The sequence below is a fragment of the Heterocephalus glaber genome, unplaced genomic scaffold (genome assembly GCF_053883595.1).
Source record: "Heterocephalus glaber isolate CG9 unplaced genomic scaffold, H.glaber_assembly_v1.0 deba00000347, whole genome shotgun sequence".
Classification (NCBI taxonomy): domain Eukaryota; kingdom Metazoa; phylum Chordata; class Mammalia; order Rodentia; family Bathyergidae; genus Heterocephalus; species Heterocephalus glaber.
This window is the reverse complement of record NW_028258143.1, coordinates 12386710-12410401: the sequence shown is the minus strand read 5'-3', so window position 1 is coordinate 12410401 and position 23692 is coordinate 12386710. Positions and strand designations below refer to the sequence as shown.

The following is a 23692-nucleotide window of genomic DNA, read 5'->3' as shown; positions in this document are numbered from 1 at the left end:
AGGAGAATCCTGGCCCAAGGAGCCATATGAAAGATGTCTGAGCCTGATCTACAATGAAACCATTGGTGATAATAGTAAGGTTTTGCCTTATTTTTAAGCAAGGCTTTACTGACCACCTACTATGTGGCCAATTGTAGGGCTTGAAATTTTTCAATTTTAAATGGGGTAAAAAAAATTCTGGCCTTTAATTTAAAAGCATATATTTAAATCTCCTTTCATTAGCAATGGTTTAGCTGTACTCTTTAAGGTAAGATTTTCAGAGACAAAATCTCAGACATAGTTTGACTTTTCAACAACTTCTCTGAGGAAATAGATATCTGATTTCATCACCCAGGAGGTTCATGAATCACCTTGTGTGAGGTCCCAAGGACACTGCAAACATTCAAGAGCTGGGCACTGTAGCAGGAATCTGTAGTCCTAGCTACTCAGGAGGATCAACTGAGCCCAGGAGTTTGGGGCCATCCTGGGCAACATACCTAGACTTTGTCAAAAACAAGTGTATAAATAAATAAATCTGATGCTAGCAAAAAGAAAGCCATTGAATTCATCCACTCTGACTCATACGTATCCATATCAGAAACATACTCTTGTATATAAAACTAAATTTCATTGAATTTTTAAAATTTGCTTTTCATTTGTCATGCCATAAATGCCTATGGGATACTAGTAATTCTCAGTTAAAACACTATCAGACTGTATGTCTCCAGGCATAGGATCAGAATAAACCACTCTTAGGGCCATAGATTTGAGACCCAAGTTTTGGCTCAAGCCAGGATGACAGCTGGGGGACTATATGGAGCCCAAAGCTAGAGTAGAATGAGTTGCAACATTGGGTTGTTGCAAGTGGCCTGTGAAATAATAAATACAAATCTTTTCAGGAAAAGGAGAGGAAAGTTCCTTCCTTCATAGGTCTCCTTAGTGTCTGACCCCAGGGTACTCCACCAAGGGGTACGGTAAGGCTGTCACATGACTGTCACTGTCTGACACACATTACCACCCCTCACTACTACCAGTGCTGCTGCCATCATCACTGCTGTGGAAACTGCTGCCACAACACCATCATCACCATCAATGGTACTGCCAAATACCACCAAATACTGACGACCATGTCCACTACTTCTACCACCTCACTCCCTTTGCCACTGTCATTACCACTGCTACCAACACCATCTCTAACCCTGTCACCATCACCATTAGTATCATTAGCATTGATAAAGCCTTTTCTATAAGCCAGGCTTTGTGTCAGTAGCTTTATATTCATTATATCAATTAATTCCCCATAATACTGTTTCAGCTATTCCAGTTAGCTTCATTTTACACATAAGGAAATAGCGATTTGAAAACGTTAAATTACTCCAACAAAGCCAGATCCCTAAAAGTGATTTTTGCATGTGTCAGAACCCCTCTGCTCTTTTTCCCTCTATCTCCCCATCCTTACCCAAATAAAATTCTTCCCATATGACTTAAAGTTATTTACAGAATTAAGAAACAGTAAAAAAGTGAGGAAGAAGGGAACAGAGGAATGAATGAAAGAAAACAGGAGAGGAGGAAAGAAGGAAATAAAACCTTTTCCTTTATACTAACTATAATTTTTTTTTTTTTGGTACTGGGGATCGAACTCAGGATCTTGTGCTTACAAGTCAGGCACTGGAACCACTGAGCTAAATCCCCAGCCCTGACTATAATATTTTAATAGCAAATTTTCAACTTGAGAGCATACAGTTAGTCTCAAATTTATTCTAAAATGTAATTGATTAAGGTCATTTTCCACCCTTTCCTTCGACATATGTCTCTTGGTAGCTTTTTCCAGGGGAAGAGAAGAGCTAAGTATAAGGGTTTTGAATGCTTAAAGAGAAGATAGTAAAGTATCAGGGCACTGGCTAAGGAGAAATTGGAGGCAGGGAGAACTGGCCCCAGCTGACAGCTTCTTTTGCATGCCAGGTCATTAAACAGAGTCTGCAAATGTCACTAGGCAGAAAGCACATAGATTTCTATAGCTAATACTATTTGAAGATAGAACTCAAAGATAGATCTTATATCTAGGTAAAATAAGATTGGAATAGAACTAATATGCATTTAAAAAACCTGTTGAGGCAGATTCCAGTCACAGACACAGACAAAAACCCCTATACCGCACTGAGGTCCAGATCCAGACTTTCCCATTTAGCCTGGAGGTGAGAAGGAAGCTAGGAAGAGCAATTTGCCAGGATCTGTCTCCCTCTAGGCAACATCTCTACACCATGACATCAGAACCAACCACTGTCACCTGGACTTATCCAATTATAAGTGAGAAATGGTGCTGAAATTCAGCTTACTTAGATCATTTACTTCTACTGCTGAAGGTTTAAGAGCTAGTGATGAACTCCTTCACCTAGGTATTTCCTGCTTCCACACCTTCCCTCCTTACATCATGCTCTGAGAGCCACTCATTAAGACATAGAAATCCTGAACATGAGAAATTCCTCTCCAATACGATCCTAGACTACCTTTTCAACCTTCCTCCTATGACACAAACTGACCCAAGGTGTGGATCAGCTCCCTCCACCAGGTTTCCACAGATCTTTTGGAGGACTATAATAGCAGGTCTCACTTACCAGGCAGCTCTTGCACTGTTTGTCCATCACAACCCCAAGCGCAAAAGACCCTGCCCTACATAGCCTGGAACTGTCCTTCACTTTAATTTTCCCTGCCCTAGGAAGGCTTTTCACAAATGAGACTCCATGAGGGCTTGGGGAATGAATGAAGGGATGAATGAAATGATATTTTAAAACCTGAAGTTATATGAGTAATAGATGACATGTTTTTAGGCAGTGGCTTTCAGAAATTTTTATCCATGACTCCCGGGAAGAAATATATTTATATTATGATTCAGTACAAACATTTCCATATATATATATATATGGCAAAAATTTTTGTGGAACTAATATTACATGGAAGACTTCCCATTTTATTCCATTCTATCCTGTTCTATCCTAATTCTATCTTTTCCTTTCCATTTTTTTTCTTTGTTTTGTTTTTTTGTTTTTTGTTTTTGTACCGGGGATCGAATTTGGGTCCTTATGCTTGCAAGGCAGGCGGCGGAACCACTGAGCTAAATCCCCAGCCTCCATTTTTTTTCTTATCTTTGTTTGCATTTTCCAAGAAGTAAGACTGAGACAAGGATTCAAATGTGGGTAGTTTGAATCCTCCTTTGGAAATGATCCAAGGAAATGCCAATGAGTGGAGAAGTGGGGCAGGGAAAGAAAGACAGTCAATGACAGGTTTGTTATTGAGTGTAGAATGTGCTCCTTGCCTGAGTTATCCTGCCCAAGAGTGTGATACCAGAGTATTTAGTGTATATGTATACAAACTACCTCAGTCATTGGTTGAGGGCTGCTGGGCAGGTGGAGAGGGAAGTCTAATTTCCTGGTACTTCTCATCTAGGATTTGATCAAAGAAGTTTCCAGGGATGTAAGAGAAGCCCTCAGAAGCAGATGCTGGCAGGTGGAGATGGGCTGGCGTGTCCTGAAGCATTAAAGGGAAGAAATATGAATAGGACACTAGCGCTATCCGAAAATGTCTAGGTCCCTATCCACTCAATTAATTTCATGATGTACTCATGGACGGCAGCCCACAGTTTGAAGAGCAGTATTTATTCATAGAGGGTGATTTAAGTTCTATGTACTCATGGTGGCCTGTGAAATGATTATAGGTGGTCCATAAACAAATATATTTTAATGCTAATCTTCACCTTAAAATTTCAAACTGTGGGAGGAGAAGAGATGAAACTGGTACTTCTGATATATAGAATGTACTTTGTGCATAAATACATATATACATTTATAAATATATAATTATGTGTATATTTTTGCATAAATACATATATGGAAAAGAGTAAATTGATCTAAGTATAAATACTGAATAAGCAATATGTGGCTCAAGGGGACAAGTGGGAGGATGACGCCTGAAAGGATGGGATGGATGCCTAAAAATATCCTTTTCCCTGAAGAAGCCCATTTATTGCAATCCTTTCTTCTTTGCTCCGTAAGTCTAACTGTGCATCTCTCCACTGCAGAGATTCGGCTATGGAGGTTGGGTAAAGCTTCAACACCATAGCAAGGTAAGTTTCTCCCAAAGTGTGAGCATAGTGGGACCCAAGGACATCCTTAGCCTTGAGATATCTTACTGCAGAGTGTGCCTCAAGGGAACTTAACTCTTCTGTCCTGCATTAACTGTGTAGTTGGCAAGAGAGCAGAACTGCTCAGAATTATTAGAAAAAGCGGGGAGTGACTTCAAAGAGCAGCATTTAGGAAGATAAAATTGGTATTTGAGAATCCATTAAGAAATCTTTTTTTTTCTGCCCTGGAACCAATTTTAGCATTTATTTCTCTACCACAAGGAACTGACCTGGCCCTCTGCACAGATTATTACAGTGTATTAAGGCTGATAAAATAAATGGAACAATTAGGTTTGAGCACAAGCTAGAGAAATCAAACACTGGAGACAAAAGGGAAAAGCCACTGATATTCTGGCTGATTTTGATGCCAAAGAGGAAGGCATTGGGGCAAAGCATTCTGCAAATAATGAACTCTAATAAGTGATCTGGGAATCTAAACCTGTACAGAGTTCAAGTTTGGCTTTGTTTTCAGAGAACCCTCTTGGAATTCAAAGGAAACATTCTAGAGCTTCAAGCTGAAATATAGACATGACTAAGGTAGGCCCTGGGGGATTCATGATCTGGGAAAACAATTATGTGCAAGATTAACCCAATGTAGTTGTAAGGTTAGAATGAGATGAGGACTGCCTTTGAACTACGCACTAAGGAGCAAAGACTTGAGCATCAAGAATTAGAAAAGATCTCCTGGAGAAAGTGATGCCTATCTTGAGTCTTGAAGCAGGGCTGGAGGCTTACCCAAGAAGTAAAGAAAACAGTGTTCCAGAAAAAGAAGACAGGGAACAAAAGCATAGAAATACTAACTATATGTGACCCCAGAACTCAGGCACCCAGCTATGGCTGGCACTAGCATTTCTCAAACTGTGGTCCCTATAGGCTCAATATCACCTGGGAACTTGGGAGAAATGCAGATTTGGGGGCCATACCCCAGAGCTACCAAATCTGAGGGTGGAGACAGCTATCTGTCTTAGCAAACTTAAATGTGAGAACTCATGGCAAATACATTCATTCATTCATTTGTTTTTAATGAAATCTGTTTGGGGGTGGGGGGGAGTTGGTACCAGGGATAAAATTCAAGACCTTATGCTTGCAAGTCAGGTGGTGGCACTACTGAGCTAAATCTCTGGCCCTAATGAAATCTGTTTTGTACCAGGTCCACCCATCCAGACACTAGAAATATGCTGGTAAACAATGGAGTGATTGTTCCTACCTTCATGGTGCTCAAATTCTAGATGGAACCCAAGCCAATGATTAATTCAAACAAAATAGGAAGAAAATGTCTAAAGGAGTAGGGGAAGTGGGAGGGGTAGTGGAAAGGAAAGAAGAGAAAAGAAAAAATATGAGAAAAGCAAAAACATGGAAACAAAGTCTTTGTAAATAGGGAAGGGTGAGGGGGTGAAGGGAGGGCAGGGGAATGGGGAAAAAAATAAGAACCAAGATACATCATGTAAGGGTACAAGATCCCAATGATGAATGTAACTGTATTGTATACCTCAAATGTACCAATAAAACTAAATGGAAAAGGGGCTGGGGATTTAGCTCAGTGGTTCTGCTGCCTGCTTCGCAAGTGCAAGGACCTGAGTTCAATCCCCGGCACCAAAAAAAAAAACAAAAAAAAAACAAATGGAAAAGAAAAAACTGCTGCTACAGAGAGTAACAGGCTGTTCGGTTACTGATGTGGCACATACATGAATGACAAGCAGGGAAAACCTTGAAAATGTTCCTGGCTGAGGGAACAGCCAGTTGCAAAGGCCATCAAGAAGCAAAGAGTCAATGTGTTCAAGGAGCAAGAAAGGAGAGCAATGTGGATGAAATGCAGTGAGAAGGGGAGAGGGTAGGAAATGGGTCCAACCACATTTGTGGGACATGCTAGGAGTCTGGATTGCAATCTCCAAGCAATGCAAATTCTTTGGAAGGTCTTTATGGTTTTAAATGACCAGTTTTCTCTGTGGAGTATGTACAGAGGCAGGCAACATTTTGGAGAACAAATTATGGAAAGGAGCTGAGGAGGTAAGCATAAGCCTCATGAGGCAGGGACTTAAAGGATTTAGGAGCTTAGGCCCAAAATGAAATTTGGCTTTTATACTTGATCTTGAAGGCAATAGGGAATCATTAAAGAGTTTTAAACATCAGAATCTTGGGGAAAGCTCATCTTCACATTCTCCAAGAGTGTACTCTTAAGTGCCAGCTTCTTGCATTCCCAGTGTTGGTTTCTAACTAGAGAGCTCATTCTTTCAGTTGGCCTCAAGTCTCTTCAAGGAAAAGTACATTAGGAGTGGAACTGACTACAAATCTATCAGAAAACTGCAATTGCAGAAACAGCTGCCCTCTGATTTTTTTTCTTACTCCATATCTCAGGCCAAAGTTTGTCCCTCAATAGTGAATATGAATGGCCTTCATTTCACACAATGCAAAGATATTTCATAAACTTAACAGAAAATCTCCAAAAGCAAACAAAAAGAAAAACAGTTTCCAATCACATTTACTGATTTACTTATCTCCAACAAAATTGATTACAATGGTAGTCTAATAGAACAAAACAGAGACACTTTCTTTCCCACTCATAAAGCTAAGTGAAACAAAACCCACCCAAATCTGTACTTTTCATAATTACAGAAGTCAGGAATTACAGTCACTAGAAAACAACATGCAAATGTGTACTGTTATGCAAATTAACCAGGAGCAATGAGATGACCCAAAATTTGGGATTTTAAAATTCTTTTTAATCTTCTACATTCCTTTAATGAACAAATATCTTCTTCTCTAGTGATTAGTTTACCTTAGAGATTCTTGTTCTCCGAAAGATGTTTTTCCAAACCATTTCCCTGGTTTGATCTATTTGTTTCTTTTAAACATTTGGTTTTTCAGTGCTTTTGGAATCAATTTTGAGATAGTTGTTTGCCTTGGCCTGAGGAAATTCTTTAACTAAAAAGTTGAGTTTTGAGAGCTTAGAAAAATAGGACTGGAGTCTGGTGGCATAAGTTAGGGCAGTTTGCTCCAATTACTTAGTCATTAGCTTAGTTTAAGGTCTTTGTTGATTTTGAGATCAATGTGAAATAACAGGACTAGAAACCCCTTCTTTCCTCCCCTAGCATCAAGTACTGATCCGTGAAGCACATTTATCACCTTGTAAAGACTCTGGGATCCTGAATGTAAAGTAAGGAGGACCAGGAATTGATTCTTTACAATGGCTGTCAGAGCTGAGTGTGGTGGCATACGCCTGTAATACCAGCAATCAGGAGGCTGAGGCAGGGGGATTGCCACAAATTCAAGGCCAACTCGATCTAAATAGTGAGTTCAAGGCCAGCCTAAACTACATAGAAAGACCCTGTCTCAGAAAACAAAAACAAATAAACAAAACAAAAAACAATGACCGTCAGGCCCAAAATTGTGGCTGAACAAACAATGAGAATTGTGGGAAGTCAATTATAGGCCATAACTGCTCTATGGGAATTTTTCACTAAGTTCCACCGACAGCTGCTCCTACTCATTTTTCTTACCATACTGTTAACTTAAAAATGTAGAGAAAGAGAAGTTTATTGAATCTGATTCTCCTATTGTATAAAAAATCAAACTCCTTATGAAATTATAATAATTAACTTTTGCCTACCAAATATACTTAATTGCCAAATATCAGCTGGTAGAGTTGAAAATGGCTTCTAATATATAGCCTTGGACAAGTCACTGTATATCATGGACTGCTAAAATGTAAGCATTAAACTGATCATATACTGGGTTTAATATGATCTGCTTTATCTGAAATCAGTACTTAGGCATCTCACACAATACCTTTGTCTATTGGGAAGCTTTGCTCCTTCGCACTGCTCACTTCCAAACCAAAGCCACAAATGGGTCTCTCCAGCAGTGCTTAGGGCACATGCCAGTAAAGAGCAAAAGAAAACCTCTCATTTGCTAAATGAAAGTGTGCTTCCAAATTTTTTTCTTTTCCACCATCACTGTTCTTAACTCTCTTCTTTGACAAATGGAAAGATATGTGTTGCTATTTTCTATTTGTGGGTTCAGTATCAGTCAAGACTCATGGTCACAACCAACAGAAACCAATAATAATTAGTTTAAGAAGAAACAAATTTGTTGAAAGTATTTTAAGTCTCTCAAATTTCATAAAATGTCCAGGGCACCAAGCTCATAACGTGTGCAGAAACTGAAGTAAATAAGGGGATTGAAGTCACAACCATGGCTGCCCCACAGTAGGAGCCTGACTAGAGCACCACTGGCCCCCACTAGACTCTCAACATTACCACTGCTGCTAATGGACACTGGACATGCCACTCTCAAAATCACTGGCAGAATAAATTCACCTGTCCTGTCTTTTTTATCTTGTTTTAAACCAAGCATTGACTAGCCAAATTTGAAGCAAAGAGAACAAGTATTTGGGTTTGGAGGCTTTGTAGAGGGAATCTAGGCCCCTTCAAGATTCCTGCAGGAGACTCCCCAAACTAGGAAAATGGTTCAGATGCTGGCATTAACAGAGGACCACAAATGAGGCAAATCAATCCAACTGTTGCTGATCTTTGTGTTGATACTATATCTTGCAACTTTATTCAATTTTTTTATTAGTTATAATAGTATTTTTGGGAGTCCTTGTCGTTTTCCCATCTTCTACAAATAAAGACAATTTTTCTTGCTCCTTTCCTATTACATACTTTTTATTTTTTTGACTAATTGCTTTAGCTAAAACCTTTAGTACTATGTTGAATAGAAGTAGCAAAAGTTAGCGATCTTGTCTTGTTTCTAATCTTAGAAGAAAAGCTTTCAACTTTTCACGAAGTATGACTTTAACTGTGGGATTGTAATTCATGAACTTTATTATGTTGAGGTACATACACTCTATATCTCATCTATTGAAAATTTTTATCATGAATGGTTGTTGAAATTTGTCAAGTGCTTTTTATGCATCTATTGATATGGTCATATGGTTTCCTAAAAAATATTAAATAGAATTACCATATGAGCCAGCAATTGCTCTTCTGAGTATATATTCAAAGGAAATGAAATCAGTATATTGAAGAGAAATTGCTCTCTCTTGTTAATTGCAACAATATTCCCCTTGAAAAAGAAAAAAAGGAGGGCCAGGAACTTAACTCAGTGGCACTGTGCCTGCCCAGCAAGTACAAGGTCCTGAGCTCAATTCCCAGTACCGGAAAAAAAAAAGAAAGAAAGAAATCTCATCAATCCCATCATTTGCAACAACGTCCTGAATAAACCTGAGCTTATTATGTTAACTAAAATAACCCAGGCACAGAAAGGCAAATGCAACATGAACTTATATGTGGATCTAAAGAAAGTCAAACTCAAAAGCAGCTAGCAAAATGGTGGTTACCAGGGATTGAATGGGGGTGAGAGGGGGGAATGAGAAGAGACTGAGGAAAATGTCAAAGGATAAAAAATTTCAATTAGGAGAAATAAGTTCAAAAAATCTATAGTTAGCAATAATATATACTTGAAAATTACTAATAGATTTTAAGTATTCTTACTTCAAAAAAGCAATTGATACGTTAATTTCATTTAGCTATTCTACAAAGCATGCATATGTTAAAACATCATGTTATAAACCAAAATATATAAAATGTTATGTATTAGTTTAAAAATACACAACTTTTTTTTTTTCGGTACCGGGGATTGAACTCAGGACCTTGCACTTGCAAGGCAGGTGGCAGAACCACTGAGCTAAATCCCTGGCCCCAAAATACACAACTTTTTAAGAGGTAGGGTACTTAGGCAGGCATGATGCCTGGTGGAAGTGAGCCACTCAGCACTAAATTCTTTACATACTTTCAGTCTAATTCATTTCATCTCCCTCTTCTCCTATATGTGTTGACATCAGTGGGCCTTGCTTTGCTTAACAAACCACTTACTTTCACTCTCCATATATTGCTTCTGAAGAAGAGGGTTAGACAATGGTCTATCTCAAAGGTTCTTTCCAATTCTAAAATGTTATAGAATTAAAATTTTCTAAACCCTGGGCCATCCTCTTGGATTTTATAACCAGTGGTTCAGATCATCAAAGGGATCATCCATCCTTGGTCATGCAGGCCAGAAAAGTTATGACCATGACATTGTTATCTTTCTGTTCAGTCACTGACACCCACAGAGCACATTCCCTCAACTCCAGACCAAAGAAAGGCATGAGGAAGAAAAGATGAATTCCTTTAAATGAGTAGATTTCTATGGCTATGTGAATTAAGTAAAAAAATTTTTTTCCAAAAATGTTAGAGGAGAAATATGTTTCAAAGCATACAAAGAAAGATTACCCCAAGTAGATTCAGGCATCCTTTTACTAATATGGGTTTTCTACGCAGGGAGAAGCAAAGATGGTAAAAGATGGGAAAGTCTTCAGAGTTGTCCAAGAGAACTGCTGGGATCCAGAAATTCGTATTAAAGAAATGGATCAGAAAGGTATTTGCAATAAGAAATGCTACCAGGTTTACATATGACTTAAAAGCAATGTCTATCTTTAAAGTTTGTTTACCATTTGGCATGATTTATCTGATGACAACTTCCAATTGCCTTTTCTCTGTCAGGTCCAGCTATTCCAGCTGTACTAGGAAAGGGGGGATTTTCCGTTACAATGCTTTAGACTGTGGATTTTAAATGCTCTAAGATTCCTTGTACCCTGTGTCTTAGTTGCTTTCTTATTGCTAAGACAATACCTGACACCCACAACTTAAAGGAAAGGTTTATTTTGGCTCATATTTAGAGTCCATGGTCAGGAAGCTCCAAGGGCAGGACAGCATGGCAGATGGTCATAGTGGAGGAAAGTGCCTCACATCATGGCAGCAGGGAAGCAGAAGGAACAAAAGGAGAACCAAGGGAGGGAGTTATACCCTTCCAGGCTATGCCCCCAGTAACTCACCACTTTTGACCAGGACCCACCTCCTAGCAGCACATTTAGCTATAAACTCATTAGTGAATTAATCCACCAATGAGTATAGTGCACCACACTCCAATCACCTCACAAAAAGCCCTGCTTATGATCATATGAGGCTTTAGGGTAACATCTAGAAACCATACCCTTCCATCCTTGATTCCCCAAAGACTCATATATATTTCTTTTTGCAAAATATATTTAATCCATCTCTGAGAATTGGCAAAGTCTTAATAGTTTCAGCATTGCTGAAAAGTTCAAGTCCAAAGAAAGTCTCCTCTGAGACTCAAGGCAAACTCTTAGCTGTGATTGCCTATAAAAATCAAAAAGAAAGTTAAACACTGCCAAAATACAAAGAAACAGGGTAAACATTCCCATTCCAAAAGGAAGGAATAGGGAGCTAGAAACCAACTGGACCAAAGGAAAACTGAAACCTAGCAGGGCAAATATTAAATCCTGTAGCTCTGCATCCAACACCCAGGGTAAGCTGCAGTGAGATGTGGACTACAAAGGGCTTGTGCTACTGTGCCTCTGCAGCATTGCCTCTGATTGCAGACCTTATGGCTTTTCTCTTGAGCTGAATTTGCTCCTTCTATGCAGTTTTCATCAGAGGCTCCACATCCCTGGCTTCTCTGACTTTTCAGGGTCTCTACTGCACTTTTGGCTTCATTCTCACAGCTTCACATACTGCCCTCTCACAGGCACACTGTCTGGCCTCTAAGCCCTTCCTCTGAAATCTGGGTGAAAGCCTCCCTGACCCCATTCCTGGTATCAAAATCTACATCAGGTATAGTTCACTACATGAACAGATTTAATATGATTATATAAGGATTTGCTAGGTAGGCTTACAATGGCCACCTGCAGAGTCTGGGGTAGGAGAATGCAAAATGGCTATCTGCATACCGGACAGCCAGAGGATCCAGTTGAAGGTCAAAGGCCTGGAGCTCACTGCAGAGTCCAGGGCAAGTCCTATCAGAAAGCCAAAGGGGTCTGAATTGGAAGGCTGAAGAATCTGTACTGAAAACCTGAAGGAACAGGAGACAAACATTCAAAGGCAAGGCAAAGACCACAGCTCATTCCAAGAAGAAAAAGGGAAAACTTCCTTCTTCTTTGTTACCTTTTTATTCTGCATAGGCTACAAGTTTATTGGTTGGTGACACCCACATCTACACATACACACACATGGAGAGAGAGAGAGAGAGAGAGAGAGAGAGAGAGAGAGAGAGAGAGAGAGATTTACTAATCTAGAGAGTTCTTATTCAAGTCAGGTTAACACATCACAATTAATTACACCTTGTTTAAAAACAGAGTGGTATATAACCAAAAATTTAGTAGTGGCATTTTATTATTTAAAGTATTTTTTAGCTCAAATGTATAGTACCAACTTATCAGAGAACCAATTAAAATAGTAAAATTAGAGATCATAGATTAAGGATCCATGGCAACAGCCTGTTTAGTCAGACTTGAGAGTCAATTTCTGTAGTTTGTCTTGGTGTACTAAATACACAAAACACATCCATTGACACATAAAAGTGGAGATGGAATAAGATTTTAAAAATTTAAAGTTAACAGATAATCTCAGAATACTCCGTGATGAAAACCCAGAAAAAAGAAAATTAAGAAATTTTTCTTTCAAAGTTCAATTTCTAACAATTTCTAAGAACTGCTTGCATTCCTTATCTAATGTCTAAAAAAGCAAACAAGTCCTCACAATATAAAACAATTTCAAACACTAAAATTTGATATTATACCCATTTTATACTATCGCTCACTGCTTTGCCACCTGAAGAAAGCACACTCTAAGGAAATAAGTCAAGCCTTCCAAACACAAGTCAGCAGTGCCTACAGGCTGTCATGAGGAACTTGCCACCACTGACATTGTCAAGCCAAAATTTTGACATCAGTGGTCTAGATTTGAATCAAAACAAGCAATTCATATATAGTGTCAAAAACAAATGTATAAGAAGTTCAGATAAATGTACAGAAATGCCAGGAGACTTTAATTTTATTCCAAGGTCTGCAAAAAAGAAAAAAAAAAAAAAGGAATCAATTGTGGCAGCCCAAAATGAGTAGGTGGTCTCTGGAGTGTTAGAATGCTGTAGGGTGCTTTTATCCAGGAATTGCTTTATATATTTTTAACAATTAAAAACATATCTAAGTGGCACTCAGATGAAACTATGAAGAAAGCCTTAAGCACTTCTGTAGACTACTCCAGAGAATGTAGTATATACCCCTATTTTAAGAGACTACTGGGATGAGAGGGAAGCTGGAGAAAAACATGTTTCCTAGATTTACAGTAAAAAGCAAGGCTTTGCTATCAATACAAAGCAAGAAGAGGGCCCACTTTTTAAAAGAAAAAAAACAGTGCAAATGAAACTTGGCTGACTGATGTCAGATATCATTATTTATGGCTACAGTATAGATGGAAGTACATGACTCTCTTTTGGTTGTTGTTCTGTGTTTAATTCCATAGCTGTCCTTGAGAGAGCAGTCATGACTAATTCTTACTGAGCATTGAATTTGTATTATGTGCTGTTGTAAGTATTCAACATGCATTAATTTTATTTAATCTTTACAACAATTACAGAAGGTAGATTCTCCTAAAAACAAGAGATTCTTGATATCCTAGATTCTGAATCCAAATTCAGGATCCCATTCTGGGTATTCCAGAGCATGAGACTCCATCCAGGCTGATTTAGGAACTGAAACGGGGCAGGGGAGGGGGCTAAGAAATATACTGTGTCCTGCATGACCTAAGGTAGAAAACTCAGGGCAGGGGTGTGGTAAAAAGAAATGCATTGCTTAAATAAAATTTCACAGGAAAAAGGATGGAAGAAATACTTGGCAAATAGAGTCAGCTTGTTTTTCTTGAATGATCTCAGTTTTGTCCAACCTTCACCTCTCTCCCAAAGACCTGAGGCTGAGTGATGAGGGAGGCCTGGGAGAGGACCTGGGACAAGGAGCATGGGGAGGAATAACAAGGGAGGGTGGGCAGAAGGTGGCTAGGGTGGGGGCTTGCTGACTTTTTGGCCCTGGGAAAGGCAGAAGGGGTGCCTGGGCAATTCTCACCAGCTTTGCCTTTCTTTGTGTCTAGGAGTAACAGTACAAGCTCTATCCACAGTTCCCATCATGTTTAGCTACTGGGTGAGTATGAAATCTCAAGCCATCTCCTTGGTAGTGGGGGCTCAGGTCCAGCTGCCCAACAGGTGGATCAAGCCCATGCCCTCTCCCAAACCACCCTCCCCTTTAGAGATCAGCAGTATCCTCTCCCAGGCCTGTTATTTTAGCCATGTCCTTGATCTAATAGAGTACCCAATATGTCACTATGCTACTTGCATTATAGTTGGACAGTACAATTCTAGACTCAGCCTTAACACCCCTAGAACTTGCCTGTCTGGTGTTTCGTTCCTGAGATACCTTGATGGGGAACTGACAAGACAATTTATTCAGAGGTAAGAATGTTTTGAGTTAAGATGATTTTGATCTAATATGTTGCCTCTTCCAGATAAATATACAATTTAAAAGGAGTGTTTTAGAGTTGGATACCTTCCCAAATGTGAATAAATCTCAAACACTCATGATTTTCAGCCTGTGGTGGGAAATTTTTTTACAGAGCTGGGGATGCATGAAGTACATGCACACTTACTCCTGCTGTGATTTAAGAAGTAATGAAAAACCAGCCACTCACCCATACTTCTCCCACCTGTATTCATAGATCAACTATTAGAGATTCAGTTTTTCTCTGTTCCTGTGATTAGATTCACTACTTAAAACTTCAGTATGCCTGATCTTATCAAATCACTTTGACAAAACAACTTGGATTCCAAATTCCTAGCAGTAGAGTGATGTTGAAGGGAAAACAGTGAAGAAGGGAGAGTTAAAAGAATGAAAAGCAAACTTCATCTGGCTCTGTGTTTTGCTAAGGCCAGTCCTGAATGCCACAGCCATCAGAAAGAATGGAGAGGACAAGTAGGAAAAGAGAGGTCCCTGAATAGGCCTGGTATCCCTTGAACAGGAGTGACAAAAAAGTGCCTTGATTGTGGCTTCAGACACTGGGCGAGACCAAGTCTCCTCCCTGGGGAGCCATCCTCATTCTATTTCTAGAATAGAATGGTCCAGTAATCAAGATAAAAGGCTCAATGATAGATTTTAGCCTTAATTTTTCTAATTAACCAGTAGTATATTGGCAGGTTTCTTTTGCTTTTTTACAAAGATTGGGTGTTCTTTAGCCAGTGTGTTTCTCAAGCTGTGCCTCAGTTGCCTGAGTGGTAAAGCCATTGAGAAAGACAAGTATTTTATCCAAGAGGTTTTCAGAGGAACTGTCTAAAGAAGTATGTTTTCAACAGTATGATTTTTCCCTTTCCTTTTTCCACCAGGCCAAACCTCAGGATACTTTGGAACTGTGCCAGTTTTTAAACAACAACCTGGCTGCCACAGTTGTGTGCCATCCCCAGAGGTTTGTGGGTCTGGGGACATTGCCCATGCAAGCTCCAGAGCTGGCCATCAAGGAGATGGAGCGCTGTGTAAAGGAGTTAGGCTTTCCAGGGGTCCAGATTGGCTCCCATATCAACACATGGGACCTCAATGACAAGGAACTCTTCCAGTTCTATGAAGTGAGTACACAGCTGTCACTCAGCCAACGCACAACCACGGAATACCTTGCCAGGGCCGAGCACTGCTTTGGGTGCTGGTAAGGAGAAGAGGGAGACAGAGATACTGATGATTTTAGAAGTAGGTAGAAGGTATGGAAACCTCCTATCAAAACTCCTTCAAAAAAATGAATGGGGCCGGGGATTTAGCTCAGTGGTTCTGGCACCTGCCTCGAAAGCACAAGGACCCGAGTTCGATCCCAGGTACCAGAAAAAAAAAAAATGAATGGGCCATTCTACAGAAGAGGGATGGTGCAAATGCTTCCTAGACCAGCCCTGAGTTAACTCCATGATGAAATCTTTTCTTTCTATCACCCTTGCTCTCCTTTGGAAACTGAAATCTCTCCTTCATCACAACCATTGTGCATAAGAACCATGTTAATGACATGCAAAAATTTTTTTTTACTTTGGAAAAAATATTTTTAAATTGTTTTAAAAATACTAACTTTGAAGAAATTGTGGAAAAGACAGAAAAGTATAAAGAGGAATGAACAAATACCACCCTTAATTGTGTCACTCAAAGGTAACCACTGTTTAGTATATTTCATTTGTAAAATTTGCATATATCTATATTCAGCAAAATTGAAATTGTTATGCATGCAATTTCATACCCTAAAAATTTCCAAACTAAATGAAAATTACCTTAATGTGTGATTTTAAATATCCGCAAAATAATATAATGTATAAATGTGCCATGATTTATTTAACCAATTCTCAATTAACAAACATTTAAAACCAATTTTTCTGAAAATGTATAACAAAAATATATAATGAAAAACAATGCCATGAAAATGTTAACATTTGATGAAACAAGACAATTAGTATATAGATGTTTGTTATACTATTGTTTATACTTTCTATATTTAAATTATCTCATAATAAAATATATTTCCAAAAATTTAGTGCCATCTATTTATGAAATACCGACTTTAAGTATGTCATTTCATAATCTTCTCCACTAGCCTTTCTCTTCTTTCTGTTCATTCTATAAATAAAAATGCTGTCTTTAGTACCAGAATTCAAGATCTATGATTCTTTACTCAATAGCATTTTTAAATTCCTTCTTTTCTTCTTAGAATTATAATGGTAGAGTATTGTTTTCTATTATTTTCATTGTAAAGGCAAAATCCTTAACGATGAGTTAAATAGATGTTTGTGGACTCACTAGGAACTATACTTACTATCATTTATTCATTTGATATTTATTAAGCTCTAATTACAAGCAAAAATTCTTCTATGTTTGTATCTATGGTGATGGCCCACCAGTTGGGGATTGCCTGTTAAATGACCTGAAAGATTTAATGTTCCTCTGAATATTGAACTTCCTGAAGCTTATTGACTTCAGCGGCTTGGCTGATGCCATGAATGTTTTTTGGAAACTTTAGTGAGCTTTGAAAAAGGATTCATTTACTTGAGTATTCGAGTTGTTTCAGCACAGTATGAACAAGACTTCAGCCACAAGTCATTTTATTATTTATTGGAATTGGGTTTATGAATTACTAAGGGTCTTAGCAATAGCAGACAGTTGGGGCCCACGCAAATATTTTCATTGTGTGACAAGCTTGACCCAGCAATCATTCTAATTAGATTGTTTGGGGGACTACCAGTCTCTGAAGGATTCAGGAGCATATCCTGACCCCTGTTGACTTGTAATGTCCCAGGGTTAATAGCACATTTGTTTGGTCAGCAAAGCTCACCTGCCTCAATACTCTCTAGCTTGTGTTAGTAACATGGTCAAACAAATAAGAGAAAATTCTGAAAGCCAAGCTGACTTTGTCATTTCAAGTTAGCCCTGGTGGGCCAGAGTATCTAACTGTGTCCCAGTTCTCTCCTAGACCTCCTTTATTATTGAGTGAACCTGAGTGTACTTTTCAGGTACAAAAATTATCAGTATGAAGCAGATGAAATGGTAGTGCCAGATTGTCTGGCTCTACCATTAGTCAGCCATAATATCTGAGTAAGTTACTTAGGCTTCACTTCATCTGCCTCAGTTTCCTTCTCTGTAAAATGAGAGGAATAAGAGTGCTCATCAGATGATGAATTGAAGTAATTGATAATTGTAATTTTTTGTGATACTGGGGATCAAATCCAGATCCTCGAATATGGTAGATAAGTGCTCTACCGCTAAGCTATGATCTCAGCCCCAATAATTACAAAATTCTTAAAACAGCTTTGGCATATACTAAGTTCTTGGTGAATGTTATACTTTTGAGAGAAGTGATTTTGTGTTCTCCATTATATCTCATATATAGGAGATTTTTAAATTATTAATTTGAACTGAATAGAAATGAACCATTATAGGCACATAGAATAAAGTTTTATATTAATAAGGATTAAATCCCAATGGGATACCATGATTATATGCCTTTGCAAAGTCCAAACCATCCCAAGAAGTCAGTATTCTCTTTGTAACTTGCATCCATTATCAAAAATTAATTAGCCCCTCTTCCTTCAAAAAGCTTATATCTCTCTGCTCCCCAGAACCTGTTGTTAGAAGTCTTCAATTTACCCTTTGCCTACCATTTCCAGAATCTCCTATTGTCCAAAATTGTTTTTATATTTTAAAAATGCTTAAGTACACAAGTCACATCGCATCAGCCTAGTTAACACAAATATTTATGAATGAAGATAAGATGACTCAGTTCAACACCCTTACAATTAGAGAGAAAATGTACTAAGGAAAATCTGTTTTTGAACCTTAGCAAGCACTAATATTCAATGCTTGTTGGAGGGACTCATCTTAGTAAATATCCTGGTGAATAAAAGTCATTCCATCCAGATGGTATTTCCATTTCTCAGAAGACAAGTCTGGAACAAGTTTGCCCATGACACTCCTCTTAGTTCTTTCCTTGGCTCAGGCATTGAGATGTTGTTCCCCTCCTAGGTCATCTTATTCACAGCAGACTGCTTGGGGACACCTGGCCTGTGGGGGCTACATGAGTGCCTATAGGCCCCAGAAAATTCCCACCTAGTTTGGGCTCTGATTGACTTGATGGCTTGAGTCAGGCCAGCCTGTCCCAGCCCCGCCCTAAGACCCAAGCACCCAGTCCATCATTTCCTCACTTCCTACACCTTCAAGTTTCTAAGAAAAGAAAGGAACACTGCTACCCTGATTCCAGGGTTATCATCCCTCTCAGAGAGTGGGCCAAGTAGGAGCCAGCAGGGAAAACTTCCTCTAAATTTGAAGTGTGGGATTAGTGCTTGAACATTTTGACCTCAGTCAAAATATTTGCATGATTAATGTTTCCTGTGACTTGTTTTGCCAAACAATATATTAAATTTATCAACCTCAATGGTAAATCCACCAATCCCTTTCATTAATTCTAAATGTCCTTTGTAATTTTCCAAGCAGGAGCAGTTTGTTAATGTTTCTTTTACACAGATCAAAAAACAACTTCAAGGGCCAGGGATTTAGCTCAATGGCACCGTGTCTGCCTGGCAAGCACAAGGTCCTGAGTTCAATTCCCAGTAATGAAAAAAAAAACAACTTCAAAAGTATTTTATTTATCCAAATCAATATAAACTTAGAGACAAAAAAAGCAGTTTCCCAAAAAGAGTACCTTGTATTTGTTGGTTCATCCAGATAAACTTCTTCTCTTCTTGCTTCTTCAAAGGCAGCTGAAAGGCTGAACTGTTCCCTGTTCGTGCATCCCTGGGACATGCAGATGGATGGACGAATGGCCAAATACTGGCTCCCTTGGCTTGTAGGTTTGTGTCAGCTTGGGGTCTGGAACAGAGGACCAACTTTTGGGTTTTTCCAATCACCTGTGGAACCCCATTATGTAAAATAAAGAAAGTAAAGTTAACAAGATTGAGAGTAATAGTAACTATCATTTATTGAACTCTTACTCAGATTGGCACTATATATATTACCTTGCTTGACTTTAATCATATCCAATATGCTTATAAATAAATCACATGATAAGTAAGTCATATATTTAATCTACAAGGCTGACATAATGACCTTTCTACAGATGGAGAAACTGAGTCTTGAAGTGGTTAGGTATCTCATTCAAGTTACACAGTTAATAAAAGAAACTGGAATTTACATAGATTTGCCTGACTGCAAAGGCACTTTGCTACACAAACTTCCAAAAAGGCTCCAAGAAAAGGAAAAAAGTACCAATGTTTAGCAGACTTTTTTAGAAGATGAAAATTACATCAGCTGTCATAAATGAGAACATTGGAATTACAAGTAGAAGGTCAACTTCTCCATCTAAAGATCTTGAAGCCTTAAGTTGTAGAAGCTCTCAATGTTTCTCTTATTTGGTCCTCTCTTCTGCCCTTTGCTTCCTGCACTATTAATTCATGGTTCCACATGAGAGTGGTAGAAAAGGAAAGAGGAGAAACCTCCATTTGTCCTATCCAAACTCTTATTAGCAGCCCAATAAGAAAGAAACATGGAGAACACATGATGTAAAATTCTGGAGCTACAACTAAAAAGCGCACCTCATCTAAAGACCCAAGGAAAAGTGGGTCCCTAAACGAAGTGTTGGACTTTTTAGGGGTCATCATCCATTCATTCACTCTCCAGCACAATTAGTAATTATTAATTAATCAAAATGGCAACTACCCAAAATGAAGAATCAAATGAAGCAATATATTGGAAATCACAGTCAGAATTTCAGTTCCAGCTTAATCTCTATGTCATGGTATAATATGTAGCAAGTCGCTTCACCTCCTTGAGCTCCAGTTCCTCATCTGTAAATGGGAGACCTGGTCTGGATTCCTCCAATGGTTTCTTTCTGCTACGGTATTTTACATGGTCCTCTGATTGTTAGTGGAAACCAAAGTATTTAACAAAGCAGGTTCTCACCTATCCCCACTAATTTTTTCTTACTAATTGTTGTTTAAAAGCACCATGCTGTCCAGATCCAAAATAATCTCATCCTAATTCACACAACTTTTGACAACTTTCACAAACTTATTTATAAATTACAACTTTTTTTTTCTGCTGTACTGGGGATCGAACTCAGGACCTTGCACTATGGGGCAGTCAAGGCGCCACTGAGCTAAATCCCTAGCCCTATAAATTACAACTTTTTGACATGAAAAACCGAGTATTTTCATAAAATCATTTTATCATTTCTTTGATAATCATGCAATGGATATATATTGATCTCCTCCACCATGCCAAGCCCTGTATATAGATATGAACAAAACTGTTGTCCCCATGGGGCTTGTATTCTAGTCAGAGAAAAGGAATGATAATCAAATACACTGATCATATACAAACAGGCCGATTTCAGAATTTTATTGTGAATGCTAAAGTGATTGTTAGTGGATTGGAGGAAGGGTCACAGTCCATTGTGAATATAACTTTGTCTCTTGTATGGAGAATGGATTGTGGGGCTATATGTTTCAAGTAATTAATGAGAAGCAAAATCACGGGTCCAGAAGGAAGTCGATCCCCCTCCCATCAGGGAGCTCTGCCCCAGAATCACTCACAAATGGATATGAATCCATCATGCTTCCAGAATTCTCAGGAAGTTAAAGAGATAGGGCATCTCTGCTTATGGAGACAGACAAAATGAGTGTCCAGTATAGCCCCAGTCAATAGCCAAAAAATAGTGCCCCCAGAAGGTACAGATTGTGTATGAGGAGCAGTCAGAGATCTCTGAGTCACAGTCTGAAAAGCAGTCATTTGGCAGTGCAACTCAAACTGGTGCCTTGGGTGTGAAGGCATCAGAAATGGAGCAGCTGCTTCTCCTTGGAGCATAGAGCACTTGAAATAATTCACACTAATCCACTAATTTTCAATTTTAACCCTGAGAGACAGCAATGATTTGGCAGGAATAACAATAATAGTTAATATTTATTGAGCAATAACCGTCAGGTGCTATCTGCTGAATCCTCAGAACAACCCATTGGCAGGACCCAGCTATTAACAAATCATTTTATAGATGAGGAAACTGAGTCACAGAGGGCAATTAATATTTGTTGAGCATCTCCAACATGAAGTTCTTCCCAAGAGCTTTGGTAACGTCATTACTTGCAAAACTCCACAAAAGTCTTGCAAGATAGGCAACATTGTATTCATCTTACAGGTGAAGAAGCCCAGGCTCAGGAACATTAAATAACTTATCACAGGCCAGGGGGCAGAGAATTACAAGAGTTAATATTCAGCCCAGACTCCTTACACTTTGCTTGCTCCACTGCATCCAAAACCAAAGTCAGGAGAATTAGGACAAAAGATGTTCTACCCACTACATTATTCTCCTTGCAGATGGCAAATAGGAAGCATCCAATGACCCTCTTTGCCAAATAATAGCCTGTATATAGCCAAACCATACTGGAGAACAGGAGCCCCATGATTATTGGCACTGGCAATTCCCCAGCTATTACCTGCTATTCCCTGGCCAATAATGTCACTGAGCTGCTTCTTGGTGAAAAGGACAAGCCTGAAATTTGTGACTATTTTATCTTTCAGGAATGCCTACAGAGACCACCACGGCTATTTGTTCCATGATCTTGGGTGGGGTGTTTGAGAAGTTTCCTAAACTGAAAGTATGTTTTGCACATGGAGGTAAGATTCTACTTGTATTAATCAGCCTAGCCTGCTGTAACAAAATGCCACAGACTAGGCAGCTTAAACAACAGACATTTATTTTCTCGTGGTTCTGGAGACTAGAAGTCTAAGATCAAAGTGTTGGCAGAGATGGTTTCCAGTGACCACTTTCTTCCTAGCTCACAGATGGCCCTTCCTCTGTGTTTGCATGGGCAGAGAGGGGAAGAGGGAACAGGGGAAGGAAAGGAAGAGCACAGGTGTCTCTTCTTTTTATAAGGACATCAGTCCTCTTTGATTATGGCCCCACTTTCCAAACTCAAGTAATTTTCATCACTTCTGCAAAGACTCTGTCTCCATACACTGTCTGTCATATAAGGGCCAGGGATTAGCTCAGTGGTACCGCCTCCTGCCTCACAAGCACAAGGTCCTGAGTTCAATCCCCAGTACCAATATATATATGATATATATATTCATATAAGAGGTTAGAACTTGAACAGAGGAATTCTGGAAGGATACAATTAAGTCTATAACAACTTTCCAGTCATAATTCTAGTCATCTGATAAGACCAAATTCCATTTTTTATAGGCAAGTTTAGTTTTTGTTTAATTGTATTTTATTTTTTATGACAATCTCTCTAATCAGACCAAGAGCTCTCCAGTCTCTACCATTCTCCTTTGTTTACAAAAGCCTACTCCATTCCTCTGTATTGTTTGCCTGGTCCCTGCAGGTAACTGAGATTGTGACTCTTGAACACACACACATATACATACATAATATCAAGCTATATTTGTTATTCTCTAACCTGCTTTTCCTTCCCAATACATAGGGAAGACATCTTTCCATGTCAATAAATACAGAGCTATATCATTTTTTCATGACATTGTGCATAGCATTTCATTTTATGGAAATATCATCATGATTCAGATATCACTTAACTGATAAGACTGTCTTGATATTTTGCTATGATGACCACATTACATTTGAAAACATTGATCATATATCTTTGCATGTTTGTCTTCTCTCTTTGGGATAAATTTCTCATGTCTGAATTTCTAGATGAGTTATGTCATTTCTTTTGTATCATCTCCCAGCATTTGGAATCCAACAGGTCCTTTGTAAAGACCGTTCATCACTTGGGCTATGGCAACTTCTCTCTACATGAAACACCAAGACTGAAAGGAATCCTTTTAAATGCACATTCTTCCTGACTTACGTGTTTTACTTGCAGGTGGTGCCTTCCCTTTCACCGTGGGAAGAATCTCCCATGGATTCAACATGCGCCCAGATCTATGTGCCCGGGACAATCCAACTGATCCAAAGAAATACCTCGGATCCTTTTACACAGACTCATTGGTTCATGATCCTCGAGCCCTCAAGTTATTAATGGATGTCATAGGAAAGGTAAGCGGGGCCTCACACTTGGATGACTTATTGGAAGATGTATGCTGGATTAGCACACATTGCTTAGCAAGTTAGACATTTTTAGGGAAAAGAC

At 38.9% G+C, this 23692-nt stretch overlaps 1 protein-coding gene across 6 annotated transcripts in view; it reads left to right on the top strand.

The window, feature by feature from the left end:
• Window positions 1-23692, top strand: part of Acmsd (aminocarboxymuconate semialdehyde decarboxylase) — a 68270-nt gene that overhangs the window by 3835 nt on the left and 40743 nt on the right. For 5 of the 6 annotated variants that reach the window (XM_087195864.1, XM_087195844.1, XM_087195851.1 and 2 more), the window contains exons 2-8: window positions 4055-4099; window positions 10474-10570; window positions 14134-14183; window positions 15416-15652; window positions 19303-19396; window positions 22119-22214; window positions 23426-23598. In XM_087195864.1, coding sequence (XP_087051990.1) covers window positions 4055-4099; window positions 10474-10570; window positions 14134-14183; window positions 15416-15652; window positions 19303-19396; window positions 22119-22214; window positions 23426-23598 — 792 coding nt within the window. The remainder of the gene's footprint in view (window positions 1-4054; window positions 4100-10473; window positions 10571-14133; window positions 14184-15415; window positions 15653-19302; window positions 19397-22118; window positions 22215-23425; window positions 23599-23692) is intronic. The other variant, XM_087195852.1, reaches the window with a different exon arrangement.